The sequence below is a fragment of the Falco rusticolus genome, chromosome 8 (genome assembly GCF_015220075.1).
Source record: "Falco rusticolus isolate bFalRus1 chromosome 8, bFalRus1.pri, whole genome shotgun sequence".
Taxonomy (NCBI): Eukaryota; Metazoa; Chordata; class Aves; order Falconiformes; family Falconidae; genus Falco; species Falco rusticolus.
Genome location: NC_051194.1, coordinates 18,685,790 through 18,700,826, shown reverse-complemented (window position 1 = coordinate 18,700,826; position 15,037 = coordinate 18,685,790). Strand labels below are relative to the sequence as shown.

The window sequence follows — 15,037 nt, the reverse complement described above, 5'->3', positions numbered from 1 at the left end:
TGGTGGCACAAGCCCCTCTCTCCATTCAGTGCCCTGAACAGCCCAGTCTTCTGGCTCAGCCAGCCTTCAGGGATTTGGCAGCCAAGCTTACCTGCATGCATAGGCTAAGAATTGATGCAATTTTAACCATTTGTGAAGCAAAGGAGCCTTCTCCATACAAGCATATTTCTCCCACCTTCTCAACCTCTTGTGCCATGTGAGCTCAAGCCCTGCCGGTGCTCCCCAGCTACCCCCATTCCCTCTGCAAACTCTCCCATCTCTCCTTCCCAAGACTTGCAGCCATTCAGTGCTTATCAGCACCCACCAACCTGCTCTCCCTCTTCTGCACACCAAGCTTCAACCTGATCTCTACTCTCCCTACAATACCAAGATCAGCCACCTGCCACCCCACACCAGCACAAACCAGCTAAACTTCTTCCATAAAATTCATCACCCACATTTACATCATTTTGCCCTCTCCTTCCCACCTCCAGAGAAACTGCTGTGCCAAACACTGCTATAAACAAACTGCCACAAATACAGAACCAGGACAAGGCCCATTGCTCATAGCAAATATTAATGCTGTAAAGGTCCAGTGAGCTCACACAAACTCCTACCATTTTGAAGGAACCACCGCAGAATCAGAGCCTATCCACTTCTGTGCCAAGGCAGCCTCAGTACAATAAACACTGGAAAGTAGTTTCACTGGGCTCAGCCACAAATGGCTTCTTGGGAATCATGACACGGTTGTGCCATCCAGAACGAGGATTCCTGGAAAAGCCGGGTAACACTCAGCGCCTGACGATTGCCTCTGCTCAAGGATAGGAGCTGTGGCACCGGGGCTCCTGCTGGCCGGGCGTGCAAACCCAGCACACCGTACCCCTCCGGCTGACACCTCATCCCTTCCCTGCATGCCCACAGACCCACAGCGGAGGACAGGGTCAGTGCAGCCCTTAGGGAAGGTGCACCATGGGGTCTGGCCAGCTCTTAGCACGTTATACCCACCAAGAAGTAACAGGACAAATGATTGTGCCCACATACCCTGAGACTGCGTGATAACAAGATCCCTACCATCACACCTAGCCACTTCCCCTCGGGGAATTCTTCTGACATATTTCCAGCACTGTAAAGGTTTGAAACTGCAACAAACAAACCAGATGATACAAATTCCACCAGCACCCACAAAAGTTTCAAGGCAATGCTTCAGGTTGCCCAGCAATGGGAAAGGAGCAGCTGTGAAAGGCTGCAGTGTTACCAAAAGCCTCATGATATTTAGGGGCTGAGAGTGGAGGAGGGTGATGGCTGATTTTAGCTTCTACTTCTGCTTTTAATTTCACGAGAATCTCAGCTTCTAAGTTTTCAGAACAATAATTCATATTTTTTCCACTGGTCGCAGGAAAAAGTCTGATTAGGTGAATGCAGAAGATTCTAATGGCTCAACTGAAAGAAAACTGGTTTTGTCATCTCATTGCTTTTAAGACCTTTGCAATCCTGCAGGCCCTGATTCAAGATTTTCAGATACTTGAGGCTGGTTTCAGATCAGGTCCCTGTTCAAAGTACGACAGGGTCCAAGGTTGCTTGGTTCCAGGTTCCACTGAAGGCGTTTATTTAGATGACTTAAACTAAAACGAACTCACAGGGGAGTGAAAGCCTGGGAACAGTTGGCTTTAAAAAAGGACCAATCCCACTCTATATGAAGAACCAGACTACAGTTCAAAATGAGATCTGAGTGGGATCCAGCAAAAGCCATGTCAAATTTTGCTTTCACATGAGATGCCAAGTCAGAATAGTTTATGGCTGAACATGTCACAGAGAGATCCGCAGAACGCACGCTATTAAACCCGACACCCCACTAATTCTGGTCGTGTTTTTGTTGCAAATTCAGCATTCAGCCCCAGGAATTGTTAGGTTTTACAAGCCCCTTTCAAGCAACCTGAATACTGTGCAACTCCAGCAAAAATCCTGGATAAGCGTCAAAACCCTGTGAAACTCAGAGTTCTGCCCCAAATCCAAGATGCAGTTAGGCGTGGGTTTAAATACACAAGCTGAGGAGGGCAAACACCTCATCTACCACATTGGTTTCAAACTGCAGACCTCAGAGTGCCCCTCTGCCCTCACCACACACCTCCTGACACCTCTGCGGCACACCTGGCTGTTGGGCTAGACCCCGGTACCAGGAGGACTCGCACCCAAATGCCAGGCAGGACTGGGGCACGCAAAAGGCGTCAGGCTCAGAGCTCATTCGAGTCTCCTTGTCTTGGGCTAATGCGGACCCCTGGCCTTACAGCAAGGCACTGGTTTCCCACCATCGGTGTTTCAAAGGTAGCTTTTCAAGAAATCTCAACCTCAGCCTTGACCAACGTCAACTGATGAAGCAGCTGGTCCAGGTACATGGGTAAGGCTTCGGAGAACCCACCTGGTGTCTCCTAACCTGGGCAACTCTTGCTGTCCTACAAAGGGTGGCTCCCCCCGAGCCACCTGGAGCTCCTGCAACACAACACATTCCTTCTCCCGTCAGGCCAGAGGTACTATAAAGGGCCAAGACCACATGCATGGGCCATAGCAAGCGCCTTCACTCTTTGATGCTGTCAGAGTTTTTTTAGCCAACTTTCCTGACTAAACACACACATGCTTCAAGAAAACCCCTATTTTAAAGCTGTAATGTAAACAACCCCAAATTATTACTATCCCCTAAAGGCTACTGCTGGCAGGCATCAGTGATAAAGCTCTGCCAGAGCAGTCTGGCATCTAGCAACAATTTGTTTGTTGTCCTGCAAAAATACAGAGAGCCTTGCCATATGGTATTAGCAACTTTCTGGTAACATTAAGAAATATATTGGCTTGGAAAGCAGTTATCGCACCAGAAAAAATCTTACGTCTAAAAGGCAGATCTCTGCTGTAAGTGGTATCAGCACACGGTGCTGGTCAGGGGTGGGGGAGAGGTGATGGTGGCCAGCAGAGCCGTGCCCCCTTCAGCCCCTGGCAGAGATGACAGGTCCTTGGCGCAGCCAGGCTTCAGCTGGCACAGCTTTTCTTCGGGAGCTGGACCGTGCTCGAAGGCACGAGCTCAGCACTGCTCGCCTGTGCTTTGTGAGCGTCGGCAGGGCTTCAGCACTGCAGACATGGCATCAGCACAGCTGTCCCCAGAAAGCACCCAAGTGCCCTGTCATCGGCCTGAAGCAATGCCTCGGCAACCCTGACCAGCCAGGGGGTTCATACCGTTCACTGAACAGCTTTTTCCCACTGTTCACATAAAGCACAGAGAACAGAGAAATAAAACTCACTAAACTCATTAAAATATTTTGGTTTGTGTTGGTTTTTTTTTTAAAAAAAGGCATGTATACTATAATGATTTTCTGAGAGTATGTATATACCAGGTCACTGAGGATTTTTCAAAGAAAACTCAAAGAAAGTGGTGCAAGTCAAACGTGGATTTGGTGGGCAATCACCTGTTTTGTAGTATCACATGCTCTCAGGCTTGAATTCTCAGCAGGAGCTGAACTGATGTAACTAGCAGGGACTTCTTGGGATACAACGTTACTGCTCTCTCCTTCTGTAGGGCTGGCAGGGACAATACCTGTGATAGATCCCCCATTCTGTCTATCACTTTTCTAACTCTGCCCCTATTTCTGGAATTTTCTCTGTGGCCACACCCTACCTCAGAAGGACTCACCCCCATTTACAGCAGTGTGGGAGTTTCCTGCGGACTCTCAGTATCCAGATTCCAGCCGTCTCACATGGAGCAGCATGACACAGGAGCACAGCACGCGTCTGACAGTCACCACACTGCCCAGACTCCGCCTGCATTCCAAGTCCCATCCCACCCTGAGAAGATGGCTCCGACACCCACCACCTGCTTCTCCTTCCTGGAAGAGCTCAAGGAAAGACGTAACGCACTGAAAGATGGAGCTGTTCTCAGAATGAAACCAACAGGGAACAATAATCTGCTGGATCTGGAAAAGATCTAATCCACCTAATGCCACAGAAGAACACTAGTGGGATTGCTTGGAGCATCTTCTGAAGAAACTTCTGGATCAAATCAAAGATGTGCTTAACTCTTTCTCCATACTTCTCAAATCTTCTGGATTCCTTCCAGTCATTACTTACCTTCCCTTCTTCTATATCTTGCTCTGAAAACTGATGTCTCCCTCGAGACACTCTGCAATAAGAAGACTCTCCTCCCACTTGGCAGCTCTGCAGGAAGACACAGTCCATCCTCCTCTGCCCTTGGTCAGCCCAGAAAAACAGGTCTATTCTCTCCTCTCCCTTTATAGCTGGGAGTGCAAAATACGTCTTACGGATAGCTGCTAGAACCCGAGTGCTGGTGTTGACCAGAGCACATGATCCCATGGGTGGCTGGTAGAGAGCCACAGGAAATTCCCTGGCAACAACGCCTGGGGATTAGGAGATGCTCTCATCACCATGTCCCAGCCGCTCACCCTAGCAGCACCAAAAGGAAAAGCCATGGCTTTGGTCATCTTGTAGTGGTGCCGACAGATCCAGTTTAAGCTCCACAGAGATCACGGACTGCTTGCAGACACTCTCCTGACAAGGGGATTGGGAAATCTCTGCAGCGCCTTGCAATTCCAGAAAGCATGGATTTGTTGTAAGGACAGGCTCAGCAAGAGCAGTCAGAGGTGGCCAAGCTAATTAACAGCCACCTGCTCACACCCTGGGGCTGCTAATCCTTGCTCTGGAGACTTAAAAGACTTACCTTTGTCAGTCTTCTACAAACATGAAGTCCCCGCTTTATTGACACCCTTATCTCAACATATGAGATAAGAGAAGCTGAGGCACAGAGAAAATAACACAGAAGGGCTCCCCAGGAGAACCACAGTTAGAAACTCAGAGCTCCTCAAGAGACCTTTAGCTCCTCTTCCCCCCTAATACTGAATTATTGCAAAAATTCAGAGTTCTTGTGTCTGAGGTGACCAGGCATGTTGCACCTTGTCATGAGTGGATAAGTCACATTGCAGCTGTCCTTGGAAGCACAGCTGAACCTTTCATAGTCCCCTTCTCCCCCATGTCTGTAAGAAGCTTGAGATGAATAAACAGGAATAATAATAATAAGCCAAAAGATTTTGAAGAAAAGCACCTAGCATTCTTGTTCTGAGTTTTCATACTTTCTTGTTGCAATATAACTCCACCATAAATCCTGGAGAAGAGAAGGCTCCAGGGAGACCTTATTGCAGCCTTTCAGCACTTAAAAGGGGCCAGTAAGAAAGACAGGGACCAACCTTTTAGCAGGGCCTGTTGCAATAGGACAAGGGGTAATGACATTAAATTAAAAGAGGGTAGATTTAGACTAGATGAAAGGAAGAAATTCTTTACGATGAAGGTGGTACTGGCTTGTCACCTTTCATGCAGCGTAAAGTTTTTGGTTATTTTTCTTGATGTGCTTTTCATAATGTTAAGTTGGCAAATGGTTTGCTGTTACAAGAAGGTACTGAGCACTGGCCCAGGTTCCCCAGAGCGGTGGTAGATGCCCCATCCCTCGAAACATTCAAGGTCAGGCTGGATGGGGCTTGGAGCAAACTGATCTAGTTGAAGATGCCCCTGCTTATTGCAGAGGGCTTGGACTAGATGGCCTTTGAAAGTCCCTTCCAGCCCAAACTATTCTATGATAAAGTTCAGTGTTCCATAGAGAACTTCAGCAAAATCAGAAAACTCAGGACCTACAATTTCTACGTGTCTATACATAGAGGCACCAAAAACCGACAGGCAAAAAAATATGGTCAGAAGGAAAAAAATAAACATTTCTTGAGCCTTTCTTCAATATAACACCAAGAATCAATGAAGAAACACAACCCAATTTGTTTTCCCCCAGTGCTGGCCACTTTCAACAGAAAGTTCACTCCCTGTACAATACCTGCCCTGTCTCCAGTTTTCATAAGCAGCATATAGAGCTTCAGTGACCTCAGCAGTTGCATGCTGCCACAATAAATAAAATTAGAAGCCTGCGCAAAACAACTCTGAGCCTTTTGGCCAACACTGGCCATGAACACGCAGTTGGTAACAAGCAAGTGAGGGAGAAAACACAAGGTTTGGGGCTCCTGAGAAAGCTCTGTCCAATGGCCACCAGTCCCGCTGGCATAGGTGCAGTTTCTGATAAAGACATGAAGAGGAAAAGGCTGCTCATCCCAGCCCTGTGGTTAGTCTGTTCTCCTGCAACACCACCGGCTCCGAGGTGGGGAGCAAGCCCTCCCTGCCCCTGGAGCTCTTGCATTCGGCACCAGTTCCAGCTGAGAACAACAACAACCTGCTCCGGTCTGTAATACCCTTTGTAGGTGATTATGGGAAACAAAAAGGACTAAATTCAAAGCAGGTTTTCAACTGGGGGGGATCCAAAACTGCTGACTGAGGAGGAGAACAAAGCCAGATGGCATACGCTGGTATTGTTAGGGATTATGCAGTGTAAGGCAATAGGAAATGAGCAGAGAAAAAGACCCGGTTTGGTCCCATGGCTCCTCTCTTGCCAAATGAACATACCGGGGCAACCGTGAAACAATCAGTTTATGGGTTTCATTCCCCTCCACCCCCAGACTGAACTTAAACATTTGTATAAACCCAGGCGTAACTTTTATCTAATGTTTTCCTTGGGGTTTACTAGCTGTTTAGAGCATTCAAGCTAAAAACACTCCCTCAAATTCTTGCCACAAAAAGAGCTGAAACTATGATACTAATTAAAACCACACTCTTTGGTATCAAGAAGACATGCTATTATTTTCTTTTTTTGCTCATGAGAAGCTGTTAATATGGGCAATGAGTCTGGAACATTTTCCTTCCAAACACCATTCTCCGTACCCCCTCCTGCTCAGGTCGGCTGGTTTGTGAACTTGTCAGCAGTCTGGGATGGGAAGGTTCATACTTTAAAAAAAAAAAAAATTCTATTCTTGTAACAGCAAACCATTTGCCAACTTAACATTATGAAAAGCACATCAAGAAAAATAACCAAAAACTTTACGCTGCATGAAAGGTGACAAGCTAAAGAACTGTCCTGCCTTGGTGCCCAACAGGCGAAATCAAGGGATGAATCTTGCCTAAATATACGACACATTTTGAAAAACAGCCTCTGACTTCGCCAAGATGCTCCTGGACACTCAGCACAAACCAGGAAAGGATGTGGGTTGCACTGTGTACCACTGCTGATCCACCCTGGCGTAAAGGCTATTAAAGGAAAAGGTAAGATTTCATGCTCATTTTACCCCATCTAATTTGAATACTTTAAGGTCTCCGTTACTGTGGTATCAGCACCTCATCAATACCCACAAAATTATCCTTATAACATTTCAGGAAAAAGTGCTATTATCACATTTAAAGGATGGGAAATTAAGGCACACAAAAAAATAAAAATTAAATCAAACTAAGGCACACACACACACCCCAAAAAAATAAAACTCCAGGTTTGTGTTCAGTGCAATCCTCAAAAGCATCCACATGTATCCTGAGAGGTCTAAATCTGGTTAGAAAACAAATTTCCTTGTCCAAGATCCAAAATCTCATTCAAAGCAGCAATGGCACCGCAGAGGTACAGGGAGCAGAGAGAACCAGCTGCTTTGGTCCAGTCCTCCTGGAGCACCAATTTCCAAGTCCCTGCCAACTCTGAGCAGCGCCCTGGACGCTACCTGCTTGGCCAAAGCAGCTCGGCAGTGGCCCAGGCAGGCAGCCACGGCTAGCAGCTGCCTGCCAAAGATCTGGGCTTAGTCTCGACAGAGGCATCCACACTGCTCATGAGGAAAACAGAAGTGGCAGGAGGGATGCCCGGGGCAGGCGCTTGTCCCGCAGGTGTCATGCTCAGGACCGCAAAAGTAAATAAATTTTCATCAGAGCAATTTGTTTTCTGGTTTCTGTTCGGGAGTATGGCTTTTGCTGTGTTGACTCAAAACAAAACTCAGCTTCCCTTTTTCACAGCCACAGAGATGCTAGATTTCAATTCCTGGTGGTGCAAAGCGCACGCAGTGGAGGAGGGGGTCTTTATTTTATTTTACATTTATTTTTTGGAGATAATTTAGGTATGAGCGAGCTCCTGCCTGGTTAGCAAGCTTCTAGGTTCACCAACAACACAGAAGAACTGCCTAAGTTACAAAACCAAGTTAATACATAAAAAATATGACTTCAGCAAAGAAGTTAAGCTGGATGGGTGAATATGCTGAGTTTGTTTCCATTGTGTGGGGATCCAGAGTAATAAAATATCCCTGTAATGCTAGAACCATGAGGCCCAGCCCCGGTACCATGTTCAGATTCCAGTATTAGCTCTGTCACAGCTTCCCATGGCTCCCCGCTGAAAGGGGCCTGACGTTGCCCACCTCCCCAGCACCAACCTCCCCAGCACCAACCTCCCCAGCACAGTGCTCCACTTGCCCTTTTACTTTGAATTTCCCTCCAAAGAAAGATCAAGTAACGAAGTTATTATGGAGACGGCCACGACACTGGGATGCTGAGATGACATCTCATGTCAGTTTAACACAACCACAAAGCATGAACCCACCACACCCGAAGCATCATCAGAGAATCCCAGGGGTGGCTGCAGAGCTCGATTTTAGGGGTGTGGGGGAGGGCTCGGGGAGGGCATGGGCTGCCCTGCAAACCCCACGTCCCCTCCGTCCTGCTTTTCATTTGAGGCTGACAGGCGAAGCTCGAACACATCATTACAGCCTTCAGGAGGCTGCTAAAGGTAACACTCATGTTACAAATGAATTAATGGGAAACACTTACCTTCCCCACTAGCTTGCCTTTCCTGTTCATGCAAAGGTAGAAGTCTGTCTCCTTCCCTTTGATCCGGACTTGACTGCCAAAAGTGTCTGTTTCCACTAGAAGCTGGGCTTGTAAAGGAAGAAGGAAAAAAAAAACATTTACCAATGTGGTCCCATTAAGTCAGAGCATGCAAAGCTCATCAGCATGTTGTCCCATCACCTCTACACGAACCACACGATGCTGGAACGCTCTGCAAGGCAAGAGCCCAAGGAACCACCCAGGGGGCTGAGCTCTGGGCTTGGTCACAGGTGCAGATCTGACACGTCTGCACTGGCTCCTATGTGGATGCTCCAGATTTAATGCCCGTTTAGCACAGAGTGTGCATACACACGTGTGTGCTTCATCCATCCGCACCAACCCCACCAGCCCATCAGCAATATCAAGCTCAATGCTAATGCTCTCCTTCACGCTGCATAAGGGTTCTTGGACAGTAAGAATGTGGCTTTTATTCTCATGAAGATAAAAGATTAGCACAGCAAGAACAAAACTCCTGTCCCCACAGCCAGCAGCCCTCAAACACTGCACAGAAGTGGTCCAGCCACATGCTCATGGCGCAAAACATCGCAGTGATGTCCCGAAGCTCACCACAACAGCTAGCAGGGGAGAAATTTGGCACTGCTTATTCTGTCTGATGAACACCCGCCCTGCAGACATCCTCTGTGTGTCTAGCCATGTTCCCAGGAGGTCACTAATTACTTTCTGGCAGTCCAGGTCCATGACTCCTGCTCTACCTGGGGGAAATATGCCCAATTTCATAGTGCCTCACACATTTGGTGAGGCCAGAGCTCGTTTGCAGCACTGCCAGGAGCCACGGTAGAGGACAGATTTCTGCTGCACCTCCATAAACCACCTGCCCTAGTACAACTGTATTTGCAGAAGTAGCCAAACTACCACCCAGATGTGTAGCGTGCCATCACCATCTCAAAAACCTAGACAAGTCCAAATTCAGCGTTTTATTCCATCTCTGATCTAAACATGAATTCCAGTCATGCTCAAGGTTCGGGTTCCAGGAATTTCCCTGAAGAGGCAGGAACAGGCAGACTGGACATTTTGGTTCAGATCCATCTCCGATACAGAGGGGGAGAAAGGAGACATGGTCAAAACACAACACAAGAATGTGTAAGTGTCAGCAAGTGCAAATCCACGGTCCTGCTCTGGAAATACTCATGCTTGTAAGACCCAAGCCCTACCGTAGAAACATGGCTTTTGCCAAACTCTGGAGAATGTTTGATCTGTGCTGCAAAAAGTCACATTCTTTTTGGCATTCATATTTCAAACTTTAAAACCCTCTAAGAGCAAATATGCTCACTGTAAGGATTTACCATGGGGATAGAAATAGGAGTTTGTTTCATTTAAACACATTAATATTTTTCCCACTTGTAAAGTCAGCTTTTGGCTTCTGCAGCAGTGCAAATATCACAAACCTTTAACTCACAAGGGCCCTAAAAGGAGTTTTTCCTTTGCAGCTCAGTCACATATGCAAGTTCAGGGTTTTCCAGTTACTAGCTGCTTACATTTATTTAGGTCTATCTGTTAAACTTGTTATCACAGGGGATATTTAAAGAATAACTTCTTTCCCACAGCAAGTGGGATAAAGCCTGTATTATAGCAGAATACTATTTGCAGTCATGCATAAATATGGATATTTATCTAAGCCTTTCAGAGACACACCATGGCTTTGGGTATCCATGATGGAGAGCAGCTTGCGAGCGACAACTGGGTGCTGCAGGCTTTCCCTCCGCACCTGCCAAGGTGGCATGGAGCCAGTGACTACTATAGGTAAGGAAGGGCCACGTGAGCCAGAAATATCGCAGTAAGGATATCAAGATAAGCTAAGCCAGGATGGCGGAGGACAACACAGGGTCAAAGACCAGTCTTCAAGAGGAGGTTAACCAGTATGGCATGTAACTTGGTGAATGTCCACTGCTCTGAGAAGTTCAAGGAGTCTGCTCAGGTACAACGCAGCATTAATAGAGAAGGGAATAGCCAAAAGTATGAGTGTCTTTAAAAAGGTGACTGTGAAATATCTTCCCCCGCCATGAGCAGAGGCCTAATGGCCAGCCTCAGAGGGAGAGACCAGCAGCCTGCACACGAGGGACCGTTATGGAGCCAGCACAAGAGGTGCCAAGGACTAGCCCAAGAACGATAGCCAGCAGTCAGTGCCGAGGAGTTTATCACGTGTCAAATCCAGCTGGGCACAGAGACAGACCCAGGGCCACCCACCGAAGGGGTTCAGCGAGGGCTGCACAGCTTGAACGCAGGCAAGGACAGGATGCAGCAAGCTCCCATCTGAGCTGCGAGGCGTTCCCCGCCTGCTCCGGTCTCAGTGCCGTGACTAAAGCTGCTAAGAATACCGCTGAACAGCAGACACCAGCTTTCACCAGTCAGAGTAGGAGCCAACGCTGATAAAACGCTCCAACGCAAGAGCCTCAAGCTGCGGTCCCGACGGACAGCCGGCAACCCGCACCTCTGCGACGTGGGTTCCCACTGGCAGCTCGCGCTTGGGTGGACAAACACAGGGCACACCGGCTCGTGTTCCCCACCCCCTCACTCTGCAGCCAGTATGAGTAATATCCAAGCTGATTTTAATTTGAAAAATATCACCTTAAAAAGATGCCGGTTCCCTGCTGTGAAAATTAAAACCATCTGGATGGAGTGATTTCAAATAATTAATCTAGGTCTCCTTTGGCACCGCTACTAATTAAAATATGATACCTTCCTCCCCTTTTTTAAATAAAGAATTTAAATAAAGTTTAAAGATCTAATAAAATAATGTCATAATTTAGAACTAAATGGAAGTCACCTTTCCTGTGGGCTGCAAAGGTTATGCCAGTGCTGAGATCCCTCCCCGGCTAGTGCCACAGCACGGGCTGAGCAGCAGCTGATGGGCAAGCATCCAGTGCAACACCTCCAGCAGTAAATACACCAGCATACATACCCCAGTGCCCCGAGGAGGCCTGCGAGCCCCAGAGCTCATCCTGCACCCAATGTCTAAGAGAGAGGAGTGGAGGAGAGGAGGTTCAGCAGATGCCATCTGCTCTCCACTGTGACCCTACCTGCCAAAGTACAGGCTAAGGCCACCCATGGGTACCCACTTCTGAAAAATTTGAGTCTTAAGATGGTGGAAACATTCTTATTTATAGGGATCCTTGACCTCTTTCCTACAAAAGATATCAGTGCGGCTTTAGGGTTGGGTTCATAACCCACATGGCTTCCAGCCTAAGGCACCCCTTCCAGCCTATTCTCCTTTTTCCAGCAGGCATCTCCCTAAATCCTCTTAGGAGCCCAGACTGGGACCTTGCACAACACATCTATCAGTTAAAATCAGCTGGGATGAATCCCAGCCCTGAACGCTGCAACAAGAGTTTCAGGGGGACAGAGGCTGGCCCAGCAAAGGGGCTGCTGAGGTCTCTCACCCCACTGCCATGCAGCAGCAGAGGAGCTCAGTCAGCACCGAGAGGATTTAAGTTAAACTGGACTTGGCTCGTGCTCTCATCTCTATGTTTAAGATGCTACAGCTGCAACACGAAAGCACCAGGGAAAATCTCCAAAGCAATTTCCACTGAAAGCTCAGGTAAAATAAGTCCCACCAAGCGTCCCCACGGCAGCCTGCTGCTCAGGACACCTGACTTCAGCCCCACTGGTCCCTGGATACACTGCAGAGAGATTACAATCTTCATTTTCAAAAGCTCTGCACTCTAGCCGTCAGATCAGGTATTATTGTTTAAATTCTTTGACATCTAGATATTCTGATATACTGGGGGGAGCGGGAGGTAGCGAAAGAGAAAAGATGTCTTTAGAGGGTGAGATCTTCTGCTACACGTTTTTGCCTTATTGGCCCATTTAACCTAAACCTTCCTGAAAACTCCCACTGGAAGAGACTAGAATTCCTCACAAGTCTAGGTGAAAAGGATTACATATATATATATATGTTGAAAAGCTATCTTCCAGCTAAGAAAACATGAAGTCAGGGAGATATGTGAAGGTGGCAGAAAATATGCCAAATTATCTTTCAAATATTTCCTGGAAGTGGGAGGACAGGAGCCAGAAAAGCACAGGGAAAGAAAGGAGAAGGCGGCACCTGAGAAGTGTAAGGTTTACATGCACCTATCACAAAATCCTAAGCACCAGCCAGCTTCAGATAAGTAAAGAGATAAAGGGGGAAACACAAAAAAGGCACAGAAGGACTGGATACTTCGAATCTATCCACCTTTGCTTTTTTATTTTTCCCCCCAGGTAAAAATTCCACAAAAGAAACCACAGAGAGAAAGAAAGTACAGCCACTTACGCTGAGCACGGGCACCTCGAAGCAGGCCAGCCAAAACAGATCTCCTGGGGAAAAGGCTTTCAGAGGGGACCAAGATCTTGTTGCCTTTGTTGCCCTTGAAACCATTTCCAGCTAATGAAGAGGAAGGATGCGCAGATACACCAAGGCTGAGACCACAGTGTCGGTGACGGAGAGCAACTCTCCAATTTAGTTACTCGGGTGCCATGAACTGAGAGAAAGCGCTTTTCCATAGTTCACAGCATGTATTGCATCTGATGGGAGAGTAAAATTTCCTCTCTGATAAGATTGAATCCTCCAGCATGAACCCCAGCATGGCCAAGGGTGCTTAAAATAGTTTAAACCTGTTCAAACACGGCCTACCCCCCACCAAAACCCTGTGAATCCCTTACATGACCACAACATAGGAGAGAATGACCCTGTCAGCACTTCACATTCATGATGTAATGAGGGAAAAACGCCAAAATTAGGTAAAGTCTGGAGGGTCTAATAAAGCCCGTGGGCTATGAACAAGTGAGGCTGCATCCTCAAGTTTTGTTTGCACACTTGTATATTCCTCCAAACTGTATCATTTTAAATAGTTATAACGCATATAATGCATATAATGCATATAACCCAACTCCCTTCTCAATTATTCAGGTGCAAATGAGGAGTAACCACTGAAATCAATAAAGTTGGTGCTCAGGAGGGCAGAGCTCTGACCCACATACCACTGCAATTAGCTCACCAAGTCTGTCTTGAATGAGCATATGCTATGTATGTCAAATTATTAAAAGGGATGGTCGTGGGGAGGAGGAGTAAAAGCAGCTCCAAGATCAAGGCTCCAGGTATTTCCTTTTTTAAGCCACCACTTTGCACAAGGGAACTACCCAGGGTTAGTGCAGGGGGACCGCACCAGCAGCGGCACACCCAGTCTTAACCCAGGCTTTAAAAAATGCCATTTTTCTAAATGAGGCTTTCTTTTAAACATCCTGTCTTTTACTTGGTCGGCTGGTGCAGTTAGGGAAAAAGATGTGTTTTGGAGCGCGTGAGCCCCTCAGAGCATCAACACGTCAATATACGCCAAGTGCCACGTCCCCTGCAGCACTTCTCGCTGCCCGATCCTGGGGTGGGGAGGTGAGCAGGGCTCTGTGTGAACAAAGGAAAGACTGCAGAGACAACCTGCCACCCGCCTAACGGCCTTAGTAGCTCTCAGGAACCAGACAGGTTAAATATTTGCATGGGAGACATCAGAAGAAAATCTATAATGCAGCAAAGACCTCAAAGGCACTTACACTGCAGCAACCTGATCCTGCAAATACTTTCACACAAAGGACTTCACACACATCGGAAGTCCCTCGAGTGCTGATAAAGACCCCTACATGGCTTCAGGGTGCCGCCTCTGTCACTGGCCACACGGTTGGACACGCTGGGAGCACAGCTTTGGACACAGAGGTGCAAGCTTCTCCCTTTCCCAGCCCCCAGCAGGGCTGCCTCCTCGCCCTGCCTACCTGCAACCACCCCAAGGGCTTGACGTGATGGAGAAAAGTGCAGGATGACCACACTTTTGTCAAACAAGGGATAACATTCCCCTTCCTGGCACACTCTGGGTTCCACCTCCACACTAGCCGATAACAGCCTGGGAGATGCTTTCAGGCACTCTCAGCCACAAACAACCATCTAACACTGAGAAGGCATCCTGTCCCATTTCCAGGATGCTGAGCAATCCCCTCGGTGCTCACTGGGCACGTCTGCATGACACAAGGCCAAGACATGCAGAAACATCCACGCTGGTGCCAACCACACCAGTCTGAGTACCCAGCCCAGGACAGATGTGCAAGCATGACACACTGCCGCAGCAGTTAACCCTACGGGGTGCACAGATCAAGATATTCAGGCAATAAAATATCACTCATGCATGAGTGAAACCTCTGCTGCTTAAGCCTGTCACACCATTACAGTGGTCTCACCTGTAGGGACAACCACCCAAAAAAATCCCAGTACGAGTTCAGCAGTGGCTAACAAAACATGCCCTGGGAA

The 15,037-nt window shown here is 47.6% G+C and overlaps 1 protein-coding gene across 1 annotated transcript in view; it reads right to left on the bottom strand.

The window, feature by feature from the left end:
- Window positions 1-15,037, bottom strand: part of FGF18 (fibroblast growth factor 18) — a 73,178-nt gene that overhangs the window by 10,391 nt on the left and 47,750 nt on the right. The window contains exon 4 of the mRNA XM_037398918.1: window positions 8,695-8,801. Within this exon, the coding sequence (XP_037254815.1) occupies window positions 8,695-8,801 (107 nt within the window). The remainder of the gene's footprint in view (window positions 1-8,694; window positions 8,802-15,037) is intronic.